Here is a 22,002-nt window from a genome sequence, read left to right on the forward strand (position 1 = left end):
ACAAGAAAATGATATTCACACACATGTATTGTATCTAGACTATATTGTAACACATGTAAAATGTATGGTATTGCCTGTCGTCGGGGGGAGGGAATAGAGGGAGGGGGGGTAATTTGGAAAAATGAATACAAGGGATAATATTATAAAATATATATATATATATATAATAAAAAAAAAAAAAAAAAAAAGAAGTTCTGCCATACTTTATATTTTACAGGTCTTATACACTTGTGAGCATGCATCAAATTGAACAGAAAAAGTATTCCCACAATTTTCAAAATAAGCATGTTATTTTTTTTCTTTTTTGATCTGAATTTTCTTGTGCATTACAATAATTGTGAAAATATATAAAAGAATTGCACATGTTTAATATATGATCCAATGATCACTTGCTATCTCGGGGAGGGGAAGGAGAAAAAAATTGTAACACAAGGTTTTGCAAGGATGAATGTTAAAAATTATCTATGCATATGTTTTGAAAATAAAAAGCTAAAAAAAAAATCTAAAAAAGTAAAATAAAATAAAAATGTTAAAGGCAAATCAATAAATTAGGCTATTGACAAAAATATGTTTATTTTATAAAAATAAGGCCTTAACACTCTCTAAAAGATAGTCTAATTTTTACAAATCCCTTAATTAGCAAAATCATCTATAATTCCAATTATTTTCTTATAAATTTGCCCATACAAAATAATCAATGACAATGCCCCAAAATGCTCAGTTTTTGAACTTTGCAGGACAGTTCTCTTTATAAAGCATCTGACAGAACACAAGTAGGTTTAGTTAACAATTCTAAGCTGATGCTGCAAAACATCTTGCTATTTGGCTTGTCTTCTTAAACACAGGCACTTTCTTTATCTTTCTAATTAAACAACAACAACAAAAACAAACAAACAACAACAAAAAAAAAAAATATACATATATATCCCAATGTGAAAGAAAGCATGGAAGCAGATTTACAAGTTATTTTTCAATTTTGAATCTTATTAAAATAAAATCAATGCATCTATGGCAATGACAAATCACAAAATTCCAAATGTCATAAATGTTACTATTAAATCTACTACCTAAAAAGTGTGTGTGTGTGTGTGTGTGTGTGTGTGTGTGTGTGTGTGTGTGTACTATATATACTATAAACACTAAAGGATTAATATGCTAGGATGCAAAAATATTCCAAAAATTACATCAATTCCATTTTTTTTTCTGCTGTTTATCTCAGTTGATTATATCTTTCTTCTTGTGCTATTCTCTTTACAATAGTAATGGCATAATGCCACCAAATGGGCAAAAAAACAACCACAGACTATTTCAACAAATAAACAAATAGTTAAAACCTTCATGGCATTATGTTAAATATTAAAGCACCACAATTTTATTGTACAACTTACTTTTGACATTCTGCTGAAATTTTTAATTCTTTGGTTCTAGAAAGGAAGACCTTTATGAGTGCTCCAAGGTTGCCTGTTCGAGGATTATTTTCAACTGCAAAGGAAAAAAAATAACATCTAGGAATCAAAACCCATTCACAATAATATAAAATTTCAATTAAGGACTAGCTGTTATTTCATTGGTATGAAATTCTCAGCTATGGAAATTCTCTCTATTAATGAAGGTTGGGCACCTTCTCTACAGCTTATAGTCTTAGATGCTAGAAGCACTCTGAAAGGTTTAGGTCAGTTGCACAGGGTCTATGTGATGGAAGAGAGAGAAGCCTGAACCCACATGTTCTCTATCCACCATAGAATGCAGGTGAATTCCAAAATTAACACAAAACCAAGAGAACCAAAAGGAAGTTCAACTGTTAAGACATATGCTAAAAGTCTTGTTCACCTCAAATCTGAGAATCTCGGTGTCTCTTACTGAAAAATAATTTCAATACTCAGAAGTGAAAGGGAACAACAAGAAAAACTGCTACTCTAGACATAATGCTAGCCAATGTGGGGAAAACTGATTAGAGATATGAAAATGTATGGAAAGAGGATTGAAGGTGCTAGGGAGAAGGTGGGAAATACAATATGATCTTATAGTTTATATAAACCTACAAAAGGATTGCTGAGAATTTCAATATGTTCCCCAGCTTCCTTTTGAAGCCATATAAGTTTCTTTAAATAGTTTTTTGTTGTTTTTTTTTTTAAACAAAGGCAATTAAAAAAAAACTGGCACTAACCTATATGAATGTTAAAATGACTAATACCAATGGGAAGTTCTAAAAAATATTATGACAATAAATGGGGCTTTGTTTGTTGGTTCATTTGCTTAGAGTGGAGTATGACTGAGACAAAGGGGAAAGAAAGGTATACAAGGAGTAAGAACAACAAAGAGACAGAAGCTTAACACAAGTGAAATATTATCAACATGTGAAAAAAAAGGAATTATATTGAAGCCAGAAAAAATAGAATAAACAAGCACAAGGGTCAATCAAATCTTTAAGATGGAAAAAAAGTGTTTGGGAAATGAGTTCTGATTTCTTGGCTCAGATAAACTCTATCCTAGAACAATGAAAAAACCTACACATATGAGAACTGACTGAACAGCTGTTAATGATCTTTGATTAATCCTAAAGAATGAGAGGTACCAGTAGACTGAAAATAGGCAAATATTGTCCCAATTTCCAAAAGAAAAAAAAAAGCAAGAATTTGGAAAAGTATGAAAAATTTTGAACATATTAGACATGACATTTTAACCAAAGTAAATGTTTACAAATACTTTGATATAATGCATGTTAAGGAACAGAAATTGTGATGATTAGATATCATGACAACCTAAGTGATGAATTATAATCATAAAATTTTCTTTTTAAAAATGCATCTATAGGTCAAAATGGGTTCATGACCTAGGCATAAAGAACAAGATTATAAATAAATTAGAGGAACATAGGATAGTTTACCTCTCAGACCTGTGGAAGAGGAATGAATTTATGTCAAAGAAGAATTAGAGATCATTATTGATCACAAAGTAGAAAACTTGGATTATATCAAATTAAAAAGTTTTTGTTCAAACAAAACTAATACAGACAAGATTAGAAGGGAAGTAATAAACTGGGAAAACATTTTTACAATCAAAGGTTCCGATAAAGGCCTCATCTCCAAATATATAGAGAATTGAATCTAATTTATAAGAAATCAAGCCATTCTTCAATTGATAAATGATCAAAGGGTATGAACAGACAATTCTCAGATAAAGAAATTGAAACTATTTCTAGCCATGTGAAAAAGATGCTCCAAGTCATTATTAATCAGAGAATTGCAAATTAAGACAACTCTGAGATACCACTACACACCTGTCAGATTGGCTAGAATGACAGGGAAAGAATGTTGGAGGGGATGTGGGAAAACAGGGACACTGATACATTGTTGGTGGAATTATGAATACATCAGGCCATTCTGGAGAGCAATTTGGAACTATGCTCAAAAAGTTATCAAACTGTGCATACTCTTTGATCCAGCAGTGTTACTACTGGTCTTATATCCCAAAGAGATCTTAAAGAAGGGAAAGGGACCTGTGTGTGCAAGAATGTTCATGGCAACCCTCTTTGTAGTGGCCAAAAACTGGAATCTGAGTGGATACCCATCAATTGGAGAATGGCTGAATAAATTGTGGCATATGAATATTATGGAATATTATTTTTTTGTAAGAAATGACCAACAGGATGATTTCAGAAAGGCCTGAAGAGATTTACATGAACTGATGCTGAGTGAAATGAGCTGGATCATTATATACTTCAACAACAATACTATATGATGATCAATGCTGATGGATGTGGCCATTTTCAACAATGAAATGAACCAAATCAGTTCCAATAGAGCAGTAATGAACTGAACCAGCTACACCCAGCGAAAGAACTCTGGGAGATGACTGAATCACTACATAGAATTCCCAATCCCTCTATTTTTGTCCACCTGCATTTTGGATTTCCTTCACACTATTTCAAAGTCCGATTCTTTTTGTACAGCAAAACAACTGTTTGGACATGTATACGTATATTGTATTTAATTTATACTTTAACATATTTAACATGTATTGGTCAACTTGCCATCTGGGGGGGAGGGAGAAGAAGGGGAAAAATTAGAACAAAAGGTTTGGCAATTGTCAATGTTGTAAAATTACCCATGCATATATCTGGTAAATAAAAACTATTTTAAAAATATTTTAATGCATTTATAATGCAAGCAGATCACAGAAACAATTTGACACAATCTCATACTACCCTTATGGACAATATGGAGAAAGGAGCCTTGTATTTTCACTGGATAATAATTTTTAGAACAGGAAGGGATCTTAAAGGTCATCTAGTCCAACCTTAACATTTTATAAAAAAGGGAACTAAGATCATATAAATATTAAATTACAAAATTGGGGTTCAAAATCAATTCTGACTCCAAATTCAGCGCTCTTTCCACTAAACCTTACTGTTTTTCCTATATTTAACTCGTTAAAACAACTGTCCACAATGGATACCAATGAATAGATAAGTATGAACTCTTACATATGGCTTCAGAAAGGAAAATGAACAAAAATAAGATGGAGGAGATATGGCTTAATAGACATTCATGAAATTAAGGTTTCTATTTGACTTCAAGTTCATGAAATCAAATCTGTTTGATTGATATGGCAAACAAAAACCTATGCCCTTCATTAATAGATGTCCAGTACCTCTAATAAAAAGAGAAATTATGATGCCTTTGGTCTCTAGGCTGATCACACAAAACCTGAAATACTATATGTTCAATTCTTGGTATCACAATTTAGGAGAAAGCTGAAAAAAATGGTTTCAACTAGAGGAGTGAAAATGAAACATTAAGGGGTCTGGAACTAGCAATAAACATGATCATGGACATGAGTAAGGGTTATATAACTATTACAAAATATTTGGAAAACTGTCAGGCTGCTGAAGAATTGATTTGTTTTGTGCAAACAGTAAAAGAAGACCCAAGGGATAGAAATTTCAGGGAGGGAAATTTCAGTTCAACCTAATACCAACAAATCTTTCAAATATTTTGTACTATCTAAAAATTGCTGGACATTTGGACATAGGCTGAATGCTTATATGGCAATTTTTGCTCTAGATAAAGAAAAAATTCTTGCTCTAGGTTAAACAAAAAGATTTCAAAGGCCTTTAACATTTTCATTAACCTACACAGGATTAATGTAAAGTCAACAGACATTTATTAAGTTTATTAATCCAAAATGTTTTGCACATAGTAAAGATTTAAAAGTTCTTCAGCATTCATTAAGCACTGATTACATGCCCAGGCATTAATGCTACAAAGAGAAGCAAAATAATTCCTGCCATCAATAAGCATATATTTTATCAATGAAGATGATAAACACACATATATACTGAATGGTGTTAGAGGAAATCAAGCACTCAATCATGGACAGTAGGCCTACTGCAAATTTCTTTGTTGTTGTTTTTGTTGTTTTTCAATCCTATCTTCTGCTTCATGATCCTGTGGACCAAAGCACACCAATGCTATCTATGGGGTTTTCTTGACAAAGCTAGAAAGATTTGCCATTTCCCTCTCCAGTGGATTAAAGCAAATAGAGGTTAAGTGACTTGCCCAGATGTCATACAACTAGTAAGAATCTGAGACCAAATTTGAAGTCAGGGCCTCCTGATTCCAGGCACAGTGCTCTATCCAAGGAGCCATCTGGTTGTTTCTTAATTAATAATCTCAATTAGGCTGTCACTGAAAAAAAAGGCAATCTTTTGATCCTCTCCGTAAATGATTCTTCATCATTCTTTCTGCAGTGGCTATTTCAAATCTATTTTCCTTCCCAAGTCTCCTATATATCTCCTAAGCCTACTGATTTCAGCAGACAATCTGGTCTCAGATTTTAAAAAAATAAAAGCCATTCACATGAGGTTCCTTTTCTCTTCTCTTCATCTCCCAACCTTATAATATCATAGTCCATTCTCTTCTCTTTTACTGTCATCTCTGATGAAGAGGTGGCCCTTCTCGTTGCTAAGGCCAACCTTTCTATGTGTAACCTTAACCACAAAGCTCCATGTCTTTTCCAGGGTCTACACAATCCTGATCTTCTTAGCTTCTAAAACTCTCTCCTCCCAAAACATCTTGTGGGTATGTATATACCCACACATAGACATATACATATGTGTATATATATGTATACATTGTCTCCCCCTCATAGAATGTAAGCCCCTTGAATGCAAGAACAGAATACACTTTTCTTTATGTCCCAAAAGTCTAGCAAAGTACCCCTTCCCCTTCCTTTTCAGTTATACCCTCTTGAAAATTTAAGTCCATTTCTGACTTCCAGACTTCAAAGCACAAGCCCTGACCAAATACCTTCATTTTTTCTCTCAACACCATTCTCTTTCTTTTTGCTTGTATTTCTATCTTTCAAAAAATTAGCACAGTGTCTGGTATATATAGTGATTAATAAATGCTACTTTCCTAGCTTTTTTCTCTTCTAAGGCCAAAAATTCCCGGGGGATATTGCTAACCTATCTGAACTTCTTAGACCAGGGGTTCTCAAACTACGGCCCGCGGGCCAGATACAGCCCGCTGTGGATGTTTATGCAGCCCATATGGCAAATGGGTTGAGGGGTGGAGACAGAGTGTGAGGTTTTGTTTTTACTGTAGTTCGGCCCTCCAACAGTCTGAGGGACAGTGAACTGGCCCCCTGTTTAAAAAGTTTGAGGACCGCTGCCTTAGACTATTAGTTTCTTGATGGCAAGAGCTATCTTTTGCCTCTTTTTATATCTCCAGTGCTTGGCACAGAACCTGATGGTACTTAATAAATTCTTATTCACTATTTATCCAATTTTAAAAACTCTTACTCAATCAAATCCCAGCACCCATTATTTAAATCCTATTTTCTATTTCTTTCCTGTCTATGCCTCTACTGTGTTCTTCCTCAACTCAATTAATGTCCTACTCTAAAGTTACCCACCCCTACCACTATGCTTTTTGGAATGCCTGCTCCATAGATAATAAACATACTTTCATCAAGTCTTCTTTTCCCTCTCCTTCCATCTTTCTGAATGGACTAAAATCTGGATTCTTTCCTGATAACAAAAGACTACACAGTCTTCTTCAGTAACTATCCCCACGCCTGAAATTCTCCCTGTCCTCCTCTGTCTCCTGGCCTGGTCTTCTAGCCTCCTTAGAAGCCCAGTCAAAAAATCTCACATTCTTCAAGAAGCCTTTCCTGACCCTGATCCTAAGATCTACTTGATCCTAAGATCCTAGGATACCTACTTGAGAAAGCATATTATTTTATGAATGGGTACATAATCCACATCTGAGGAATCCTGTATGCATACTGTATGTATGTATTTAAAAGTTGAAATAAGACCTGCTCATTTAACCAATATTAATTCTCTTACCTAAAGACTTGCAGACTGAGACCGTGGCTTCCTCCAAAAGCTTCAGTTCAGCACTGGGAAGGATATAAAAGAAAAGTGATTTGTTGGAGCATAATAGGTATACAAAATATTTGATGGGCTTTTCTTAATACTTAATTTTTTAGAAGTTTATCATTTTACTGGAATATAAATATTTCAAAATTATTTACTGTATGGAATTGGAACTGAAACAGGAAAACATAATACCCACAGCAAAAAGTATGCTTAGTGTTTTACTTAAAGCCACTATTCATCAATTATAAAGATTGATTAAATAATCACTATGTGCAAGGGTACTTTGATATTTTCATATAAATAACTGTGGTTTTATAGTAAGTAGAAAGGTCTCTGCTATCAGTAAGACCATATTGCTATTAGTTTGTTAACTAGTTTGTATATCTCTAATCAGATAAAAGTTAACTGACCTTTATTAGAAAAACAGAAAAGGAAGGAGGGGGAAGAAGAAGAGAAAGAAAAGAATTTGGGGGAAGAAAAGGCAAAGAGAGATGACATGTAAATAACTAGAAATATACACACATGCAGGCATGCACACACACACAGAGTCACTCATTCACTAGGTAACTAGAAGGTTAATCTTTGAGAGGAAACAGCACAAACAATAGAGAATAGGAAAGACTTCTTGCAGAAAGTAGAAATTGAGCTGAATCTTGAAGGAAGCCAAGGAAACTAACAGATGAAAATAGGAAGAAACCAATATAAAGTACCAGGGGCAGGAAATGGAGTAGAGCTACCATTCTCTATTTTTTTAATAATAAATTTTATTGATGATTTATTTTTATGTCATAGTCATTTCAACATATACACAAGCTGCCCCCCTCCCAATAAACTCTAACTAGTAAGAAAAAGAAAGAAGGGAAAAAAAAAAAAAAAAAAGACTCCAGATGATCACATCCTGAAGATTCTATTCCCAGAAAGACAATTGCTACTAAAAGCAGAGAGGTATATTTTGTTATCTCTTCTTCCAAGTCCAAAGTGGTTATTAAAATTACTCAACAATCAGCTTCATTTTATATTTCTTTCATTTACATTATTGTAATCATTGTGTATAATGTTGTTCAGGTTCCTTTCACTATAGTCTACCAGCTTATCGTATATTAAACCACATCAATATTCTAAGACATTTACATACCACAACTTGTTCAGCTATTCCCTCAAATAATGAGTACCCAATTTGTTTCCAGTTTACTGCCACAAAATGTTTTACTATGAAAATTTGAGTACATATGGCACCTCTTTTTCCTTTCTTTGAACTATTTAAGATATACACCCAATAGCTGGATCTCTGGGTCAACAGTTTAGTGATATTGCTTACATAATTCTAAATTTATTCCAGACTAGTTGGAGCTCTTTGAGTGTAGAGGCTGTCTTTTTCTTCTTTTTTGTAATCTCATAATTAAAGCAGTGCCTGGCACATAACAGTTCCTTAACATATAATATATGTAATTACTTACTGACTGGCCAATTCATAGCTTCACTACTATATCTGTTTTCTTATAATCCTCTGAACACTATTTTTCATTTTTTATCAATTTTTCGCAACTTGTTACATGTGAGATGAAATGTTAAGAGTTTTTAAAGTAGCATTTCTCTTAATATGAGAGATTTAGCACAATTTTTCATATATGTATTGATAGTTTATGTTTCTTTTTGAAAATTATTTATATCTTACATTTTGGAGAAAGGCTCTTAGTCTTCTATATTAATTCCCTAAAAATGTTAGATATCAAATTTTGTCAATGATGAAAACAGATTTAAGCCAAAATTCTCTACCTACAAATCCTATACTCAGAACAATCATGATGATGATGACATACACACTGTCACTTTTCTTCCTTGTTTCACAAAACATTTTCCCACTAGCCATAATTATGAAAGACTCTTCTTTTATTCTCTTCTAATTGTTAAGGCATGTATCCATATGGAACTTATGTTATACAATGCAACATACTAATTTAAACCTATTTTCTGCCAAACCAAAAGTCTGTGAAATAGAGTTCTTTCCTCAATTAGACTGATTAAACCCTGAGATACTGAATTGCAGCATTTTTTTTTCTTGCTCCATTTAATCTTTCTGTCATATACTTAAAAAAAAAAAATTAAGTTGGAGTAAGAAGACCTGGGTTTAAATCTCAGCTCTTATTACCCACATAACCTTGAGAAAAATAATTTTTATTTCCTGTGCTAAAGTTCCTTCATCTACAAAATGGAAGGATTGGATTTGATGCCCAAATTCCCTTCCAGCTCTAAATCTGTGAATTGCCATAATTCAAATTTTGTATCATGGTCATTTTTATTTTATCAGTGTGGTATGGTGGATGGAAGAAAGTTTTAAAAAACCACACTTTGTTTTCAAAGACCAAGGCTTAAACCTCACATCTGACATATGCTAGCTGTATGACCTAACAGAGATCACTTGTCCTTTCAATACTTTTAGCAATTCCTTAAAATTCTAAGTTTCAGAGAAGGCGCCAACTTGCACTAATAGTCGGAGTTTCCTTATCTGGTTTCTGATTCTATAACAATTCAATACCAATCTCTCCTATATTGACAAATTCTATCCATAAACAGTTTATTCTCCTATTTTCTTCTCCATTTCCAAAAAAGTTTTAAAATAATATTTATTTGAGTCTTTGAATATAAATTGTTATATACCTAAATCCCAAAGCAAGCAATATTTGTAATAGAAATAGTCTATGTGCTTTCCTAATAAATCTGAGGCAAACCAAAGTTATTACCTCTCCTCACTGTTACTTGACAAGCTTGTTTTATCCCAAATTTATTATGAAAAAAAGCAAATGGTATAAAGATAAGCTAGCTTTCAGGGTTTAGATAAATTCTATTTAATCACATTTTACAAGGTCCTTTCCATGCTTGTGCTGTTTTAAAAGTCCGAGTATAAATATTATAATTTCCCCCCATACTTTGTCCATCTGCAGTTATGATCAGGTGATTTTAACTATCATCTCTATGTAAATGATTCACAAATATATTTATGCATCCCTAGACTCTTCCTGCTTTCCAGTCTCACATTGTCAATGGTCTATTTATTGGAAACGGAAAACTGAATGTACCAGAGATATCTACAACTCAAAATGTACCAAACTAAATTCATTTTTATCTTTAAACCTTCCTCTTTTCCAAATTTCCCTTTTTCTGTCAAAGACATCATTCTTTCAGGTGATGAGATTTATATTTTTGGCATTGTCCCCAACTCCTCATTCCCGCTTACATATCCAATCACTCCAAAATATACATCCAACATCTTCTCTCAACCCAGGCAGTAATCACCTTAGATCAGGCCCTCATCACCTCTCAGGATATCTGCAATAGCTTCTTAAGTGATCTCTCTGGCTTAAATTCCTCATCATTTCAACCCATACTACACAATGATGCCAAAGTAATTCTTCTTAAGTGAAGATATGAATATATCATCTTCCTACCCTCAATCAACTTCAATGACTTTCTGTTTGTTATGTCTAAGATTAACTCCTGTGTTTAGCTTTAAGCTTTTCACAACTTGGTTCCTAACTCTTAATTTTTAATCTTTTATGCTTATTTAACACTGCTATCCTTCCCACACTCTGTAATCCAGTCAAACTGGCTTTATCTCATTTCCACTGGCCATCCCATATGATACAATGTGTTTCCTTGTTACCTCTGCTACTCCTCTCTTTCTTTTAATATATATCTTCATGAAGCCTTCTGTGATCTTCCTAATTCCTAGTGTTCTCCTTTACTATTATGCATTTATTTATTTACTCTCTTAATATCTATACAGTATACAGTACTCTCTCTACTCTATTAAATTATAAACTTTTCACTTGAATATTTTTTTTTCTTTTTATCCTCAGTAACCAATAACAGTATCTGATAGACAGTAGGTGTTTAATGAATATTGCTGAATGACTGTTAGAGATAACATTTTAAAATCTCTACTACTGAATAAATTAGTTTATTTTATTGTGCATGGTCTGCTCAAGTATTTACAAAAAGACCATTATAAAAATAACTGAAACTTATGCATCAGTATCATTTGCTGAGAACTGAAATGGTTAAAATAATGTGTGAAAAATATGGTTAAGTCTTTCCATATCAAATCATATGTACTCTAATCAACATATACTCTGATACTTGGTGACTTCAATGCAAAAGAGGGGAAATGTGAAAAATGGGGAGAAATGGAAAATATAGTTCCTGAAAACAAGGATTATATGGAATATATATTTGCAGATTATATGGAATATATATTTGAATTTTCATATCTCGAGTTAAATTTTTTCCAGAAAAAGAAAATACACACACACATATCCCTGACATAGACTACAAATAAACAATGAATTAAGCCCAGAGTTGAAAAGGAAGAAGGGATTGTTTCCTATGTATTGAAACACTCTTTTTTCAAGACCATTCTTTTAAAACTTCACATTTTACTGGTGTTGCTATATGGCAGCAAGTCAGTGAACAGTACTATGTCTAAAAATCTTAAGATGAATATCACATGCAGGACAATGGAGAGGCACATGGTGATTTGAATAGGCTATAAAAACCAAGTAATATCTCAAAGAACAATAGGAAAAAAGATTGGATGACAGAAAGAGAAGATGGATATGTCAGATGATAAAGATGAAAGAATGCTATCAATATATGGAAAAAGAAAAAAAAAAAGCTTTCAGTTTGTTGACTAAACCTGAGGCAAATATTTTTGAGCATGGGAACAAGAGTCTCAGTGAACAGAAAGGCACAGATGTGGTTGTGATTTCTATCACTGAAGGGAACTTCCAAATTGATGGGACTACAAATCCATTTGAGAATTTTGAATCTGACCTACAGAGCTCAATTTTTCTGTTCTTTAAAAATAATTTATCATTTTTCTATAGTCTATTTTTGTAAAAGGATTATGTAAATGTGAATTTTACCAAACATTTAAAGAATAATTAATTCCAATACTATGTAAACTATTTGGAAAAACAGAAAAAGGAGTCCTACAAAATTCCTTTTATGACACAGATATGGTGATGATACCAAAATCAGGAAGGGTCAAAATAGACAAAGAAAATTATAGACCAATTTCCTTAATGAATATTGATGCCCAAAATCTTAAATAAAATATTAATAAAGAGTTAAGTTACCTCCAGGATAATACACCATGACCAAGTAGGATTTACACTAGGAATGCAGGACTAGTTCAATATTAGGAAAACTATTGGAATAATTGATTATATCAATAACCAAACTAACAGAAATCATGATTATCTCAATAAATGCAAAGAAAGTATTTGACAAAATCCAACATCCATTCCTATTAAAAACACTAGAGAGTATAGGAATAAATGCACTTCAAATGATCAGTAGTGTCTATTTAAAACCATCAGCATGTATCATATATAATGGGGATAAACTAGAACAATTCACAATAAAATGAGAGATAAACAAGGTTTCCCCCAGCACCATTATTACTTAACATTGTATTAAAAATGTTAATTTTAGCATTAAAAGAAGAAAAAGAAATTAAAGAAATTGGAGTCAATAATGAGGAAACCAAATTATCACTCTATGCAAATGGCATGATAATATGCAGAGAATCCTAGAGAATCAATTAAAAAACTACTAGAAATAATTCACAAATTTAGCAAAGTTGCAGGATACAAATAAATTCATATAAGTCATTTGCATTTTCTATATATTACCAAAAAAGTCTAGCAGCAAGAAATACAAAGAGAAATTCTATTTAAAATAACTGTAGATAATATAAAATATTTAGAAGTTTACCTGCCAAGACAAAGTCAAGAAATATATGAAAATAATTACAAAACATTTTCCACACAAATAAAGTCAGATCTAATAAATTGATAGAATACCAAGTGCTCATGGGTAGGTCAAGCTAATATAAAGAAATAACAATTCTATCTAAATTAATCCACTTATTCAGTGCCATGCTAATCAAACTCCCAAGAAATTATTTTACAGAGCTAAAAAAATAACAACAAAGTTCATCTGGAAGAACAAAAGGTCAAGAAATTCAAAGGAATTAAAGAAAAAAATGGAAATGAAGGTAGTGTAGCTGTACCATATCTAAAACAAAGCAGCAGTCATCAAAATCATTTGGTACTGGGTAAGAAATAGAGTAGTCGATCAGTGGAATAGATAAGGCACAACAGTCGATCTAATGTTTGATAAACCCCAGACCCCAACTTCTAGAATAAGAAATCGCTATTTGACAAAAATTGCTGGAAAAATTAGAAATTAGTATGGCAGAAAATAGGCATTTACCTACACCTAACATCTTATACCAAGATAAAGTCAAAATGGGTTCATAATTTAGACATAAAAGTGACATTACAGGCAAATTAGAACAAAGGTTAGTCTACCTCTCAGATCTGTGGAGAAAGAAGGAATTTGTGGCCAAATAAGAACATTACAGAATTGTACATTATAGAATGCAAAATGGATAATTTTGAGTATATTAAGTTAAAAAGGTTTTATACAAACAAAACTAATGCAGAGAAGACAAGGGAAGCAATAAACTGGAAAAAAAAAATTTACATCAAAAGGTTCTAATAAAGACTTCATTTCCAAAATATATAGAGAGCTGACTTGAATTTCTAAGAAAAAAGCCATTCTTCAATTGATAAATGATCAAGGAATATGAACAGACAATTTTCAGATAAAGAAATCAAAACCATTTCAGGTCATATGAAAAAATATTCTAGATCACTATTGGTCAGAGAAATCCAAATTAAGAAAACTTTGAGGTACCATTAGACAGCTCTCAGATAGGCTAAGATGACAGGAAAAGAAAATGATGGATGTTGGAGAGGATGTGGGAAAACAGGGACACTAATACATTGTTGGTGGAGTTGTGAACTGATCTAACCATTCTGGAGAACAAGTTAGAAAGATGGCCAAAAGGCTATCAAACTGTGCAGTGTTTCTCCTGGGCTTGAACTCCAAAGAGATCATAAAAAAGAGAAAAGGACCCACATGTTCATAAATGTTTATAGTAATCCTTTTTGTAGAAGCAAGAGAGTAGAAACTGAGTGGCTCCCCATCAGTTAGAGAATGGCTGAAAAAGTTATGGTATATGAGTGTTATGGAATATTATTGTTCTCTAAGAAACAATCAGCAGGATGATTTCAGAGAGGCCTTGAGAGACATAAATTGATGCTAAGTGAAGTGAGTAGAACATTGTACACAGCAAAAATAAGATTATATGATAATCAATTCTGATGGACAAGGATCTTTTCAACAATAAGGTAATTCAGACCATTTCCAATTGTCTTGTGACGGAGAGAGCCATCTGTACCCCAAGAAAGGACTGTAGGGACTGAGTATGGATCACAACATATATTTTCACTTTTTGTTACCATTTGCTTGCATTTTGTTTTCTCATTTTTTTTCTTTTTGATCTGATATTTCTTGTGCAGCATGATAATTGTGGAAATATGTATAGAAGAACTGCACGTGTTTAAGATATATTAGATTACTTGCCATTTAGGAAAGGGGGTAGGGAGGAAGAAAGGGAGGAAAAAAAATTGAAACACAAAGTTTTACACAGGTAAATGTTGAAAACAATGCATGTTTTGAAAGTAAAAAGCTCTTAAAAAAAAAAAAAGGATATGTGATGTTGCGGAGAAATATGTATATGTTCTTTTATGTGCCCATTCAAAACATACATTGTCTTTCAAATCTGTTTATTTCTATGTTTTCCTTTTTGTTTTTAGATTTATGCTCTGAAAACAATATCATAGTCAATTATGGTATTATCTGTCACTGTGTATTTCAGCTAGCTTTGCCTTTATGAATTTAGATGCTATGCCATTTACTGAACAGATATCAAATAATGATATTATTTCATGGGCTATGTTAATCTTTAAGCATAATATAGTTATCTTGTTTGTCTCCTTTAACAATGGAAATCTTAAATTTGCCTTTTCTGATAGTTTACAAATCTGCTGTTTTAGAATTTATATATTTTTTTAAATTGTTATTCCAGTCTCTTATTTCCCTACTGTTCCTACCCTTATTTTTTCAGTGATTCTTTATTCACCAAATTGTTTGATTTGTCTTCTTATTCAAAAGCAATGTTTTCCTGGGGAGTTTAATCACACATAAAATATAACTGTTAAGTTTGCATTTGTCTGTATATTTCTTTTGCACTGATTTATTCCTATTGTTCCTTTAAGACAATTCAACAAGTATTTTTAAGCATCTACATATATGTTCCAGGCACTATGATAATTAATCCTTGTGATTAATTTTGTTAACACTAATTTGATCCTAGTCCTTTTTTTTGGGGGGGGGGCCTCTGTGAAGCACTTATACTAATATACTCTTTTATTTGCACTATCCCAGGTTGCTTGAGTTTATTTAAACTGTTAGTTTGTCTCAATTACTTATTCATTTGACTCCTTTGACCCTTATTTCTTTCTGGATAAGAATATAGTTTAAAAGCCATTCTTGCTTCTCCTATTCACCTCACTTCCAACCATCACCATGCTTCCACTGGTGCAACCATTTAACTTGAATTATATTTGTATTCAAATATCATATACCAGAAGAAACTCCAAATAGATATGAAACATAGTTTTGAAAAGTCATACCAGAAAGCAGAGGCCAGCAAACTATCACCAAAATTGACCTGAAAACCGTTTTTTGCATGACCAGATCTTCAAACTATCGTTCCCTGAAATACAAATATTTTAAAATGCAAAAAAAAATGTGGGAAGAAGTCACAAAATTATGCTTTGTTATTTGTAAATGTTTGATATATATAAACCTATTTTATATACCTACATGGCCATGGTAATGAAAAAATTTCTTAGGTGTAAAGTAGTTATAAATGGAAAAAGTTTAAGAAACCTGATCTAGAGAATCATTCCCCTAAGTCTCCTCATTATGATCCTTTGCTGAATTAATCAAAAAGACTAGAGGCAGAGCCAAGATAGTAAAGTTAATGCAGGAACTCAATTGAGGTCTCCCCCAAATTCCACCAAATACTTTTAAACTAATTACTTCTAAACAAATTCTAAAGCAGCAAAACCCACAAAAAAGATGGAGAGAAACAATTTTGTAAACCAAAACAACTTAGAAGGTCAGCAGGAAAAATCTATCACACCTGGGTAAGAACGGAACATAGTCAAGCATAAGTTATGCCATAATAGCCTCATCAAATCCGAAGCAGGCCTTGGAGAACCACTGAATCAGCAGTAGTAGCAGCTGTTTCTGGCACTCTCTACTCAGAGAAGGCAGTCAAATTGCTCAGAAGAATGTTACAAAGGTTTCTTTCCTAGCACTGAGTCAGGACTACAATGCTTTGCCCACACACAGATCTCAGTAGCAGTCCAAGACTGCATTCCCTGGGTGAGGGAACAGTTGTATACTAAACTTTGCGGCCACATTGGAGCAGGATTCCTCCTCGCAGTTCCAGGGTAAAAAAATAGACCAAAACACAGGTAAACACACCTCTCCTTAGATCATATCACCTAGAAAGAACTGAAAACACACAAGTCCCTAGAAGAATCTCTGAAAACAATTGCATTAAAATCTTGAAGCTTGGGTCAGTAAACCCTCTGCCCTGAAAGCAAAGTCTTACTTTAACAAAGAGTTAAAACTCAAGGAAAAGTCAAGGAAAATGAGCAAACCACAGAAAAAAATTCTGACTGAAAAATAACCTCTTAAAAAACAGACTAGTATCAAACTGTGCATACCCTTTGACTCAGCAGTGTTACTACTGGGCTTGTATCCCAAAGAGATCTTAAAGAAGGGAAAGGGATCTGTATGTGCAACAATGTTTGTGGCAGCCCTCTTTGTAGTGGCCAGAAACTGGAAACTATGTGGATGCCCATCAATTGGAGAATGGCTGAATAAATTGTGGCATATGAATATTATGGAATATTATTATTCTGTAGGAAATGACCAACAGGATGATTTCAGAAAGGCCTGAAGAGATTTACATGAACTGATGCTGAGTGAAATGAGCAGGACCAAGAGATCATTATATACTTCAACAACAATATTATATGAAGATCAATTCTGTTGGATGTGGCCATCTTCAACAATAAGATGAACCAAATCAGTTCCAATAGAGCAGTAATGAACTGAACCAGCTAAACCCAGTGAAAGAATTCTGGGAGATGACTATGAAACACTACATAGAATTCCCAATCCCTCTATTTTTGTCTACTTGCATTTTTTATTTCTTTAACAGGCTAATTGTATACTATCTCAAAGTCTTATTCAAACAACTGTTTGGACAAGTATACATATATTGTACTTAATTTATACTTAAATATATTTAATATGTATTGGTCAATCTGCCATGGGGGGGGGGGAAGGAGAGGAAAAATTTGAACAAAAGGTTTGGCAATTGTCAATGCTGTAAAATAACCCATGCATATATCTGGTAAATAAAAACTATAATTAAATTTAAAAAAAAACAAACAAAAACAAAAACAGACTAGGCCAAATTGTAAAGGAAGAAAAAAGGCCAATGAAGAGAAGAATGCCTTAAAAAGCAAAAGTTGTCAAATGGAAAAAGAGATATAGAAATTCACTGCAGAAAAAAGCTTACTAAAACACAGAATTGGACAAATGGGAAAAGAAGGTACAAAAGCTTACTAAAAAAAAAATACTTTAAAAATTGGAGTTGAGCTATTCACTTTATAAGAAATCAAGAAACAGTTCAACAGAATCAAAAGAATGGAGGAGAATAGAAGGCAACATGAAATATCTCATTGGAAAAATAAGTAACTTAAAAATTACTTTTAGGAGAAATAATTTAAAAATCATTAGATTACCTGAAAGCCATCGCGCGTGTGTGTGTGTGTGTGTGTGTGTGTGTGTGTGTGAGAGAGAGAGAGAGAGAGAGAGAGAGAGAGAGAGAGAGAGAGAGAGAGAGCACTCAAGACATTGTCTTTCAAAAAATTATCTAAGAAAATTGAGTAAAATAGAAATTTAAAGAATCTACCAATCACCTCCTGAAAAAGATTCTAGAGCTTCCAGGTCAAGGAGACAAAATTACAAGAAGCCAGAAAGAAACAATTCAAGTACTATGGAGCCACAGTCAAGATAGCACAAGATTTAATAGTTTCTACATTTAAAGATGAGAGGAATATGGTATTCAAAAGGAAAAATGAGTTAGGATTACAATCAAGAATCACTCATTCAGCAAAACTAAATATAATTCTTCAGGGGGAGGGGGGGAGTAACATTCAATGAAACAGAAGACTTCAAAACGTTCTTGATGAAAAGACCAGAGCTCCCCAGAAAATTTAATTTTCAAATATAAAAATCAACAGAAGCATAAAAAGGTTAAACAAGAACGTGAAATCATAAGGACTTAAAGTTAAACGTAACATTGGTACATGGGAAGATGATACTTGCAACTCATAAGAACTTTCTCATTATTAAAGCAAACATAAAAGTATTTGTGTATGTGTGTGCAGACAAAGAATACATGTGTGAGTTGAATATGAAGAAATGATACTAAAAAAATAAAATTAAGGAGGTAAGAGAGGAATGTACTGGGAAAAAGGGGAAGGGAGAGGTAAATTGGGGTAAATATTTCACAACAAGATAAGAATAAGTTTTTACAGTGGGGGAATGAAAGAGGAGAGGTAAAAGAAAGTGAGTGAACCTTATTCTCATTAGAATTGGCTCAAAGAGGAAATAACATACACATTCAATATAGAAATCTATCTTACCCTACAAGAAAGTAAATGGAGAAAGAAATAGGTGAATGGTGACAGGGCAGACTGAGGGAGCAGTCAGAAACAAAACACTTGTGAAGAGGGACAGGTTGAAAGGAGAGAAAAAATAGAATAAATGTAACAGAAGAGGATGGAAGAAAATACAATTAGCAGGTTGTGAATGAAAAATTCTGAAACTAGTTTTTCTAATAAGGTCTCATTTCTCAAACACAGAAAAATGAATCAAATTTATACAAATAAGAGCCATTCCCCAATTGATAAGTGAGCAAAAAACATGAAATTTTCAGATAAATTAATCAAAGCTAGATATAAACATACTTAAAATGCTCTAATTCACTACTGATTGAAGAAATGCACATTAAAAAAAAAATTCTAAAGTATTACCTCATGCCTATTAAACTGACTAATAGGATAGAAAAAGAAAATATTAAAGAGGTGTGGAAAAATGAGATATTAATGCATTGTTGGTGGAGTTGTGAATTGATTCAACCATTCTGTAGAACAATTTGGAACTATACCCAAAGGGCTATAAAATTGTGCATGTCCTCTGACTTAGCAATACCACTACTTGCTCTGTTTCCAGAGATTTTTTTTTAAAGTATGTTTGTGTGTGTGTGTGTGTGCATGTGCGCGCGTGCGCACACAAAAATATAATTGCTCTTTTATGGAGGCAAAGAAGTAGAAATTGAGGGGATTCCCATCACTGGGGAATGGCTAAAAAATTGTAGTTTGTGATTATGATGGAATATTATTGTGTTGTTAATGACCTAGCAAAAAGTTATCAAACTGTGTATACCCTTTGACCCAGCAGTGTTACTATTGGGCTTATATCCTAAAAAGATCTTAAAGGAGGGAAAGGGACCCACATGTGCAAAAACATGGCATCCCTTTTCATAGTGGCCAGAAAATGAAAACTGAATGGATGACCATCAATTGGAGAATGGCTGAATAAATTATGGCATATGAATATCATGGAGTATTATTGTTCTGTAAGAAATGACCAACAGGATGATTACAGAGAGGCCTGGAGAGATTTACATGAACTGATGCTAAGTAAAATGAGCAGAACCAGGAGATTATACATAGCAACAAGAAGACTATAAGATGATCAATTCTGATAGAAGGATGTGGCTCTCTTCAACAATGAATTGATTCAGACCAGTTCATCAATAAAGAGAGCCATACACAGCCAGGGAGAGGACTGTGGGAACTGAATGTGGACCACAATTAGCACTTTCATTCTTTCTGTTGTTGTTTGCTTGCATTTTCGTTTTCCTTCTCAGGTTTTTTTTTTATCCTTTCTAGATACGATTTTTCTTATAGAACAAGATAATTATATAGATATGTAAACATATATTGGATTTAACATATATTTTAACAGGTACTGGAATACCTGCCATCTAGGAAAGGGAGTGGGAGGAAGGAAGGGAAAATTTGAAGCAGAAGGTTTTGCAAGGGTCAGTGTTGAAAAATTATCCATGCATATGTTTTGTAAATAAAAAGCTATCATAATAATAATAAAATAATAATTTAAAAAAAAAACAATTTATCACTGTTAGACTTTAAGCAGTTTTCCAAAAATGAAAAAACAAACAAAAAGAAACATTTACTTGTGACATACTTGGTATGTCAACTGAGCTGCAATTGAAAAATTCTAGTTTCTATAACCAAAATAAAGTCAACCAACAAACTAAATATTTCAGAATACTATCCCAAATGAGATGAAATTTATTTTCTATTTCTATGAACTTGTCCAGCAGCTCAATTAATAGATCATCAAAAAGACACTCAGGTTGGTAAGAAAACTACTATTTGAACTTAAAGAAGTAATGCCCTAAAGTAACATACAAAATCAATTGTAGGCAACAATCACTGTCCCAGAAAGTAATTGCTGGGGCCCTCAACCACTTCCCTTCACATGTACCTTTCTTCTCCTTGCTTTTCTTTTCTCTTTATACAATCTATCCTTCTTTGTCCTCTCTCTTTTCCCCTGTTGTACTTACTATACCTTAGTTTTCAAATGAATATACACTGTGGCATCCTTACAAATTGTTTGGTCCCACTATTGACCCTTGGAGTCAAAAGGACTATTGATTTGAATTACAACTATGAAACAGAAGGAGTCTACTCATGCTTTAATTGGTTACAGCTTACCAATGGTCATGAAGCAATTCTGAAGACTAGGAAAAAATGTCTTTTTTTTCTCTGAATCCGGAAGGATTTAAGGTGCCAAAATAGCTTTCTTTCTTTCTTTTTTTTGCAAAACCACAAAGATGAATGAATCACAGAAAAATGAAAAATAACACATTAACTTCAAAGTATATATGAAGCAAAGCATCACTGAGCATTTGTGGTAATGTGTCTAGATTTACTTCTAATAAAAATAAGTGTGCCATAAAAATTAGAATAAACAATATTTTACAGTTTTGCTTAACTCACTGTATTAATCTCTTTAAGATAACAAAATACTTAAGGAGTTTTTATGCATGTAAATCAAGTCCTTATTTTTCAATAAGGACTTTAATCTCCATTATTTCATTTGATGTTGACAAGAATTTAATATGCTGATAAAACTAGTGTTATCTACTTTTTTTTTTTTAACAAATAGCAACAATGTGTCAGAGAAGCCAAATAATCTATTATAAACAGAACGAAGGTCTCTAAAGTCATTGGTCAGGAGTACTCTTTCCGCTATTCAAAAACAATGAAATTTTAATTAACAACAGCCAAAACAAAACAAACCTTCTTCTTAGAAACATTCAGCAATTAATTACAGTTACTGCATATACTTAAATATCTTAAAATTTTCTCAATTTCTTATAAACAAAATATGTGAAAAGAAACAAAAGATGTTAAGTCAATCAAGTATTAAATGAGAGACAATATCCAAGAAACATAAAA

General features: G+C 32.8%; 1 protein-coding gene across 3 annotated transcripts in view; it reads right to left on the reverse strand.

Annotated features, from left to right (window-relative positions):
- DYM (dymeclin) overlaps positions 1–22,002 on the reverse strand; it is a 540,520-nt gene that overhangs the window by 474,130 nt on the left and 44,388 nt on the right. For all 3 annotated transcript variants that reach the window (XM_074279349.1, XM_074279350.1, XM_074279351.1), the window contains 2 exons: positions 7,355–7,407; positions 1,389–1,482 (listed from right to left, as the gene is read on the reverse strand). In XM_074279349.1, the coding sequence (XP_074135450.1) occupies positions 1,389–1,482; positions 7,355–7,407 (147 nt within the window). The remainder of the gene's footprint in view (positions 1–1,388; positions 1,483–7,354; positions 7,408–22,002) is intronic.

The sequence above is a fragment of the Sminthopsis crassicaudata genome, chromosome 1 (genome assembly GCF_048593235.1).
Source record: "Sminthopsis crassicaudata isolate SCR6 chromosome 1, ASM4859323v1, whole genome shotgun sequence".
Classification (NCBI taxonomy): Eukaryota; Metazoa; Chordata; class Mammalia; order Dasyuromorphia; family Dasyuridae; genus Sminthopsis; species Sminthopsis crassicaudata.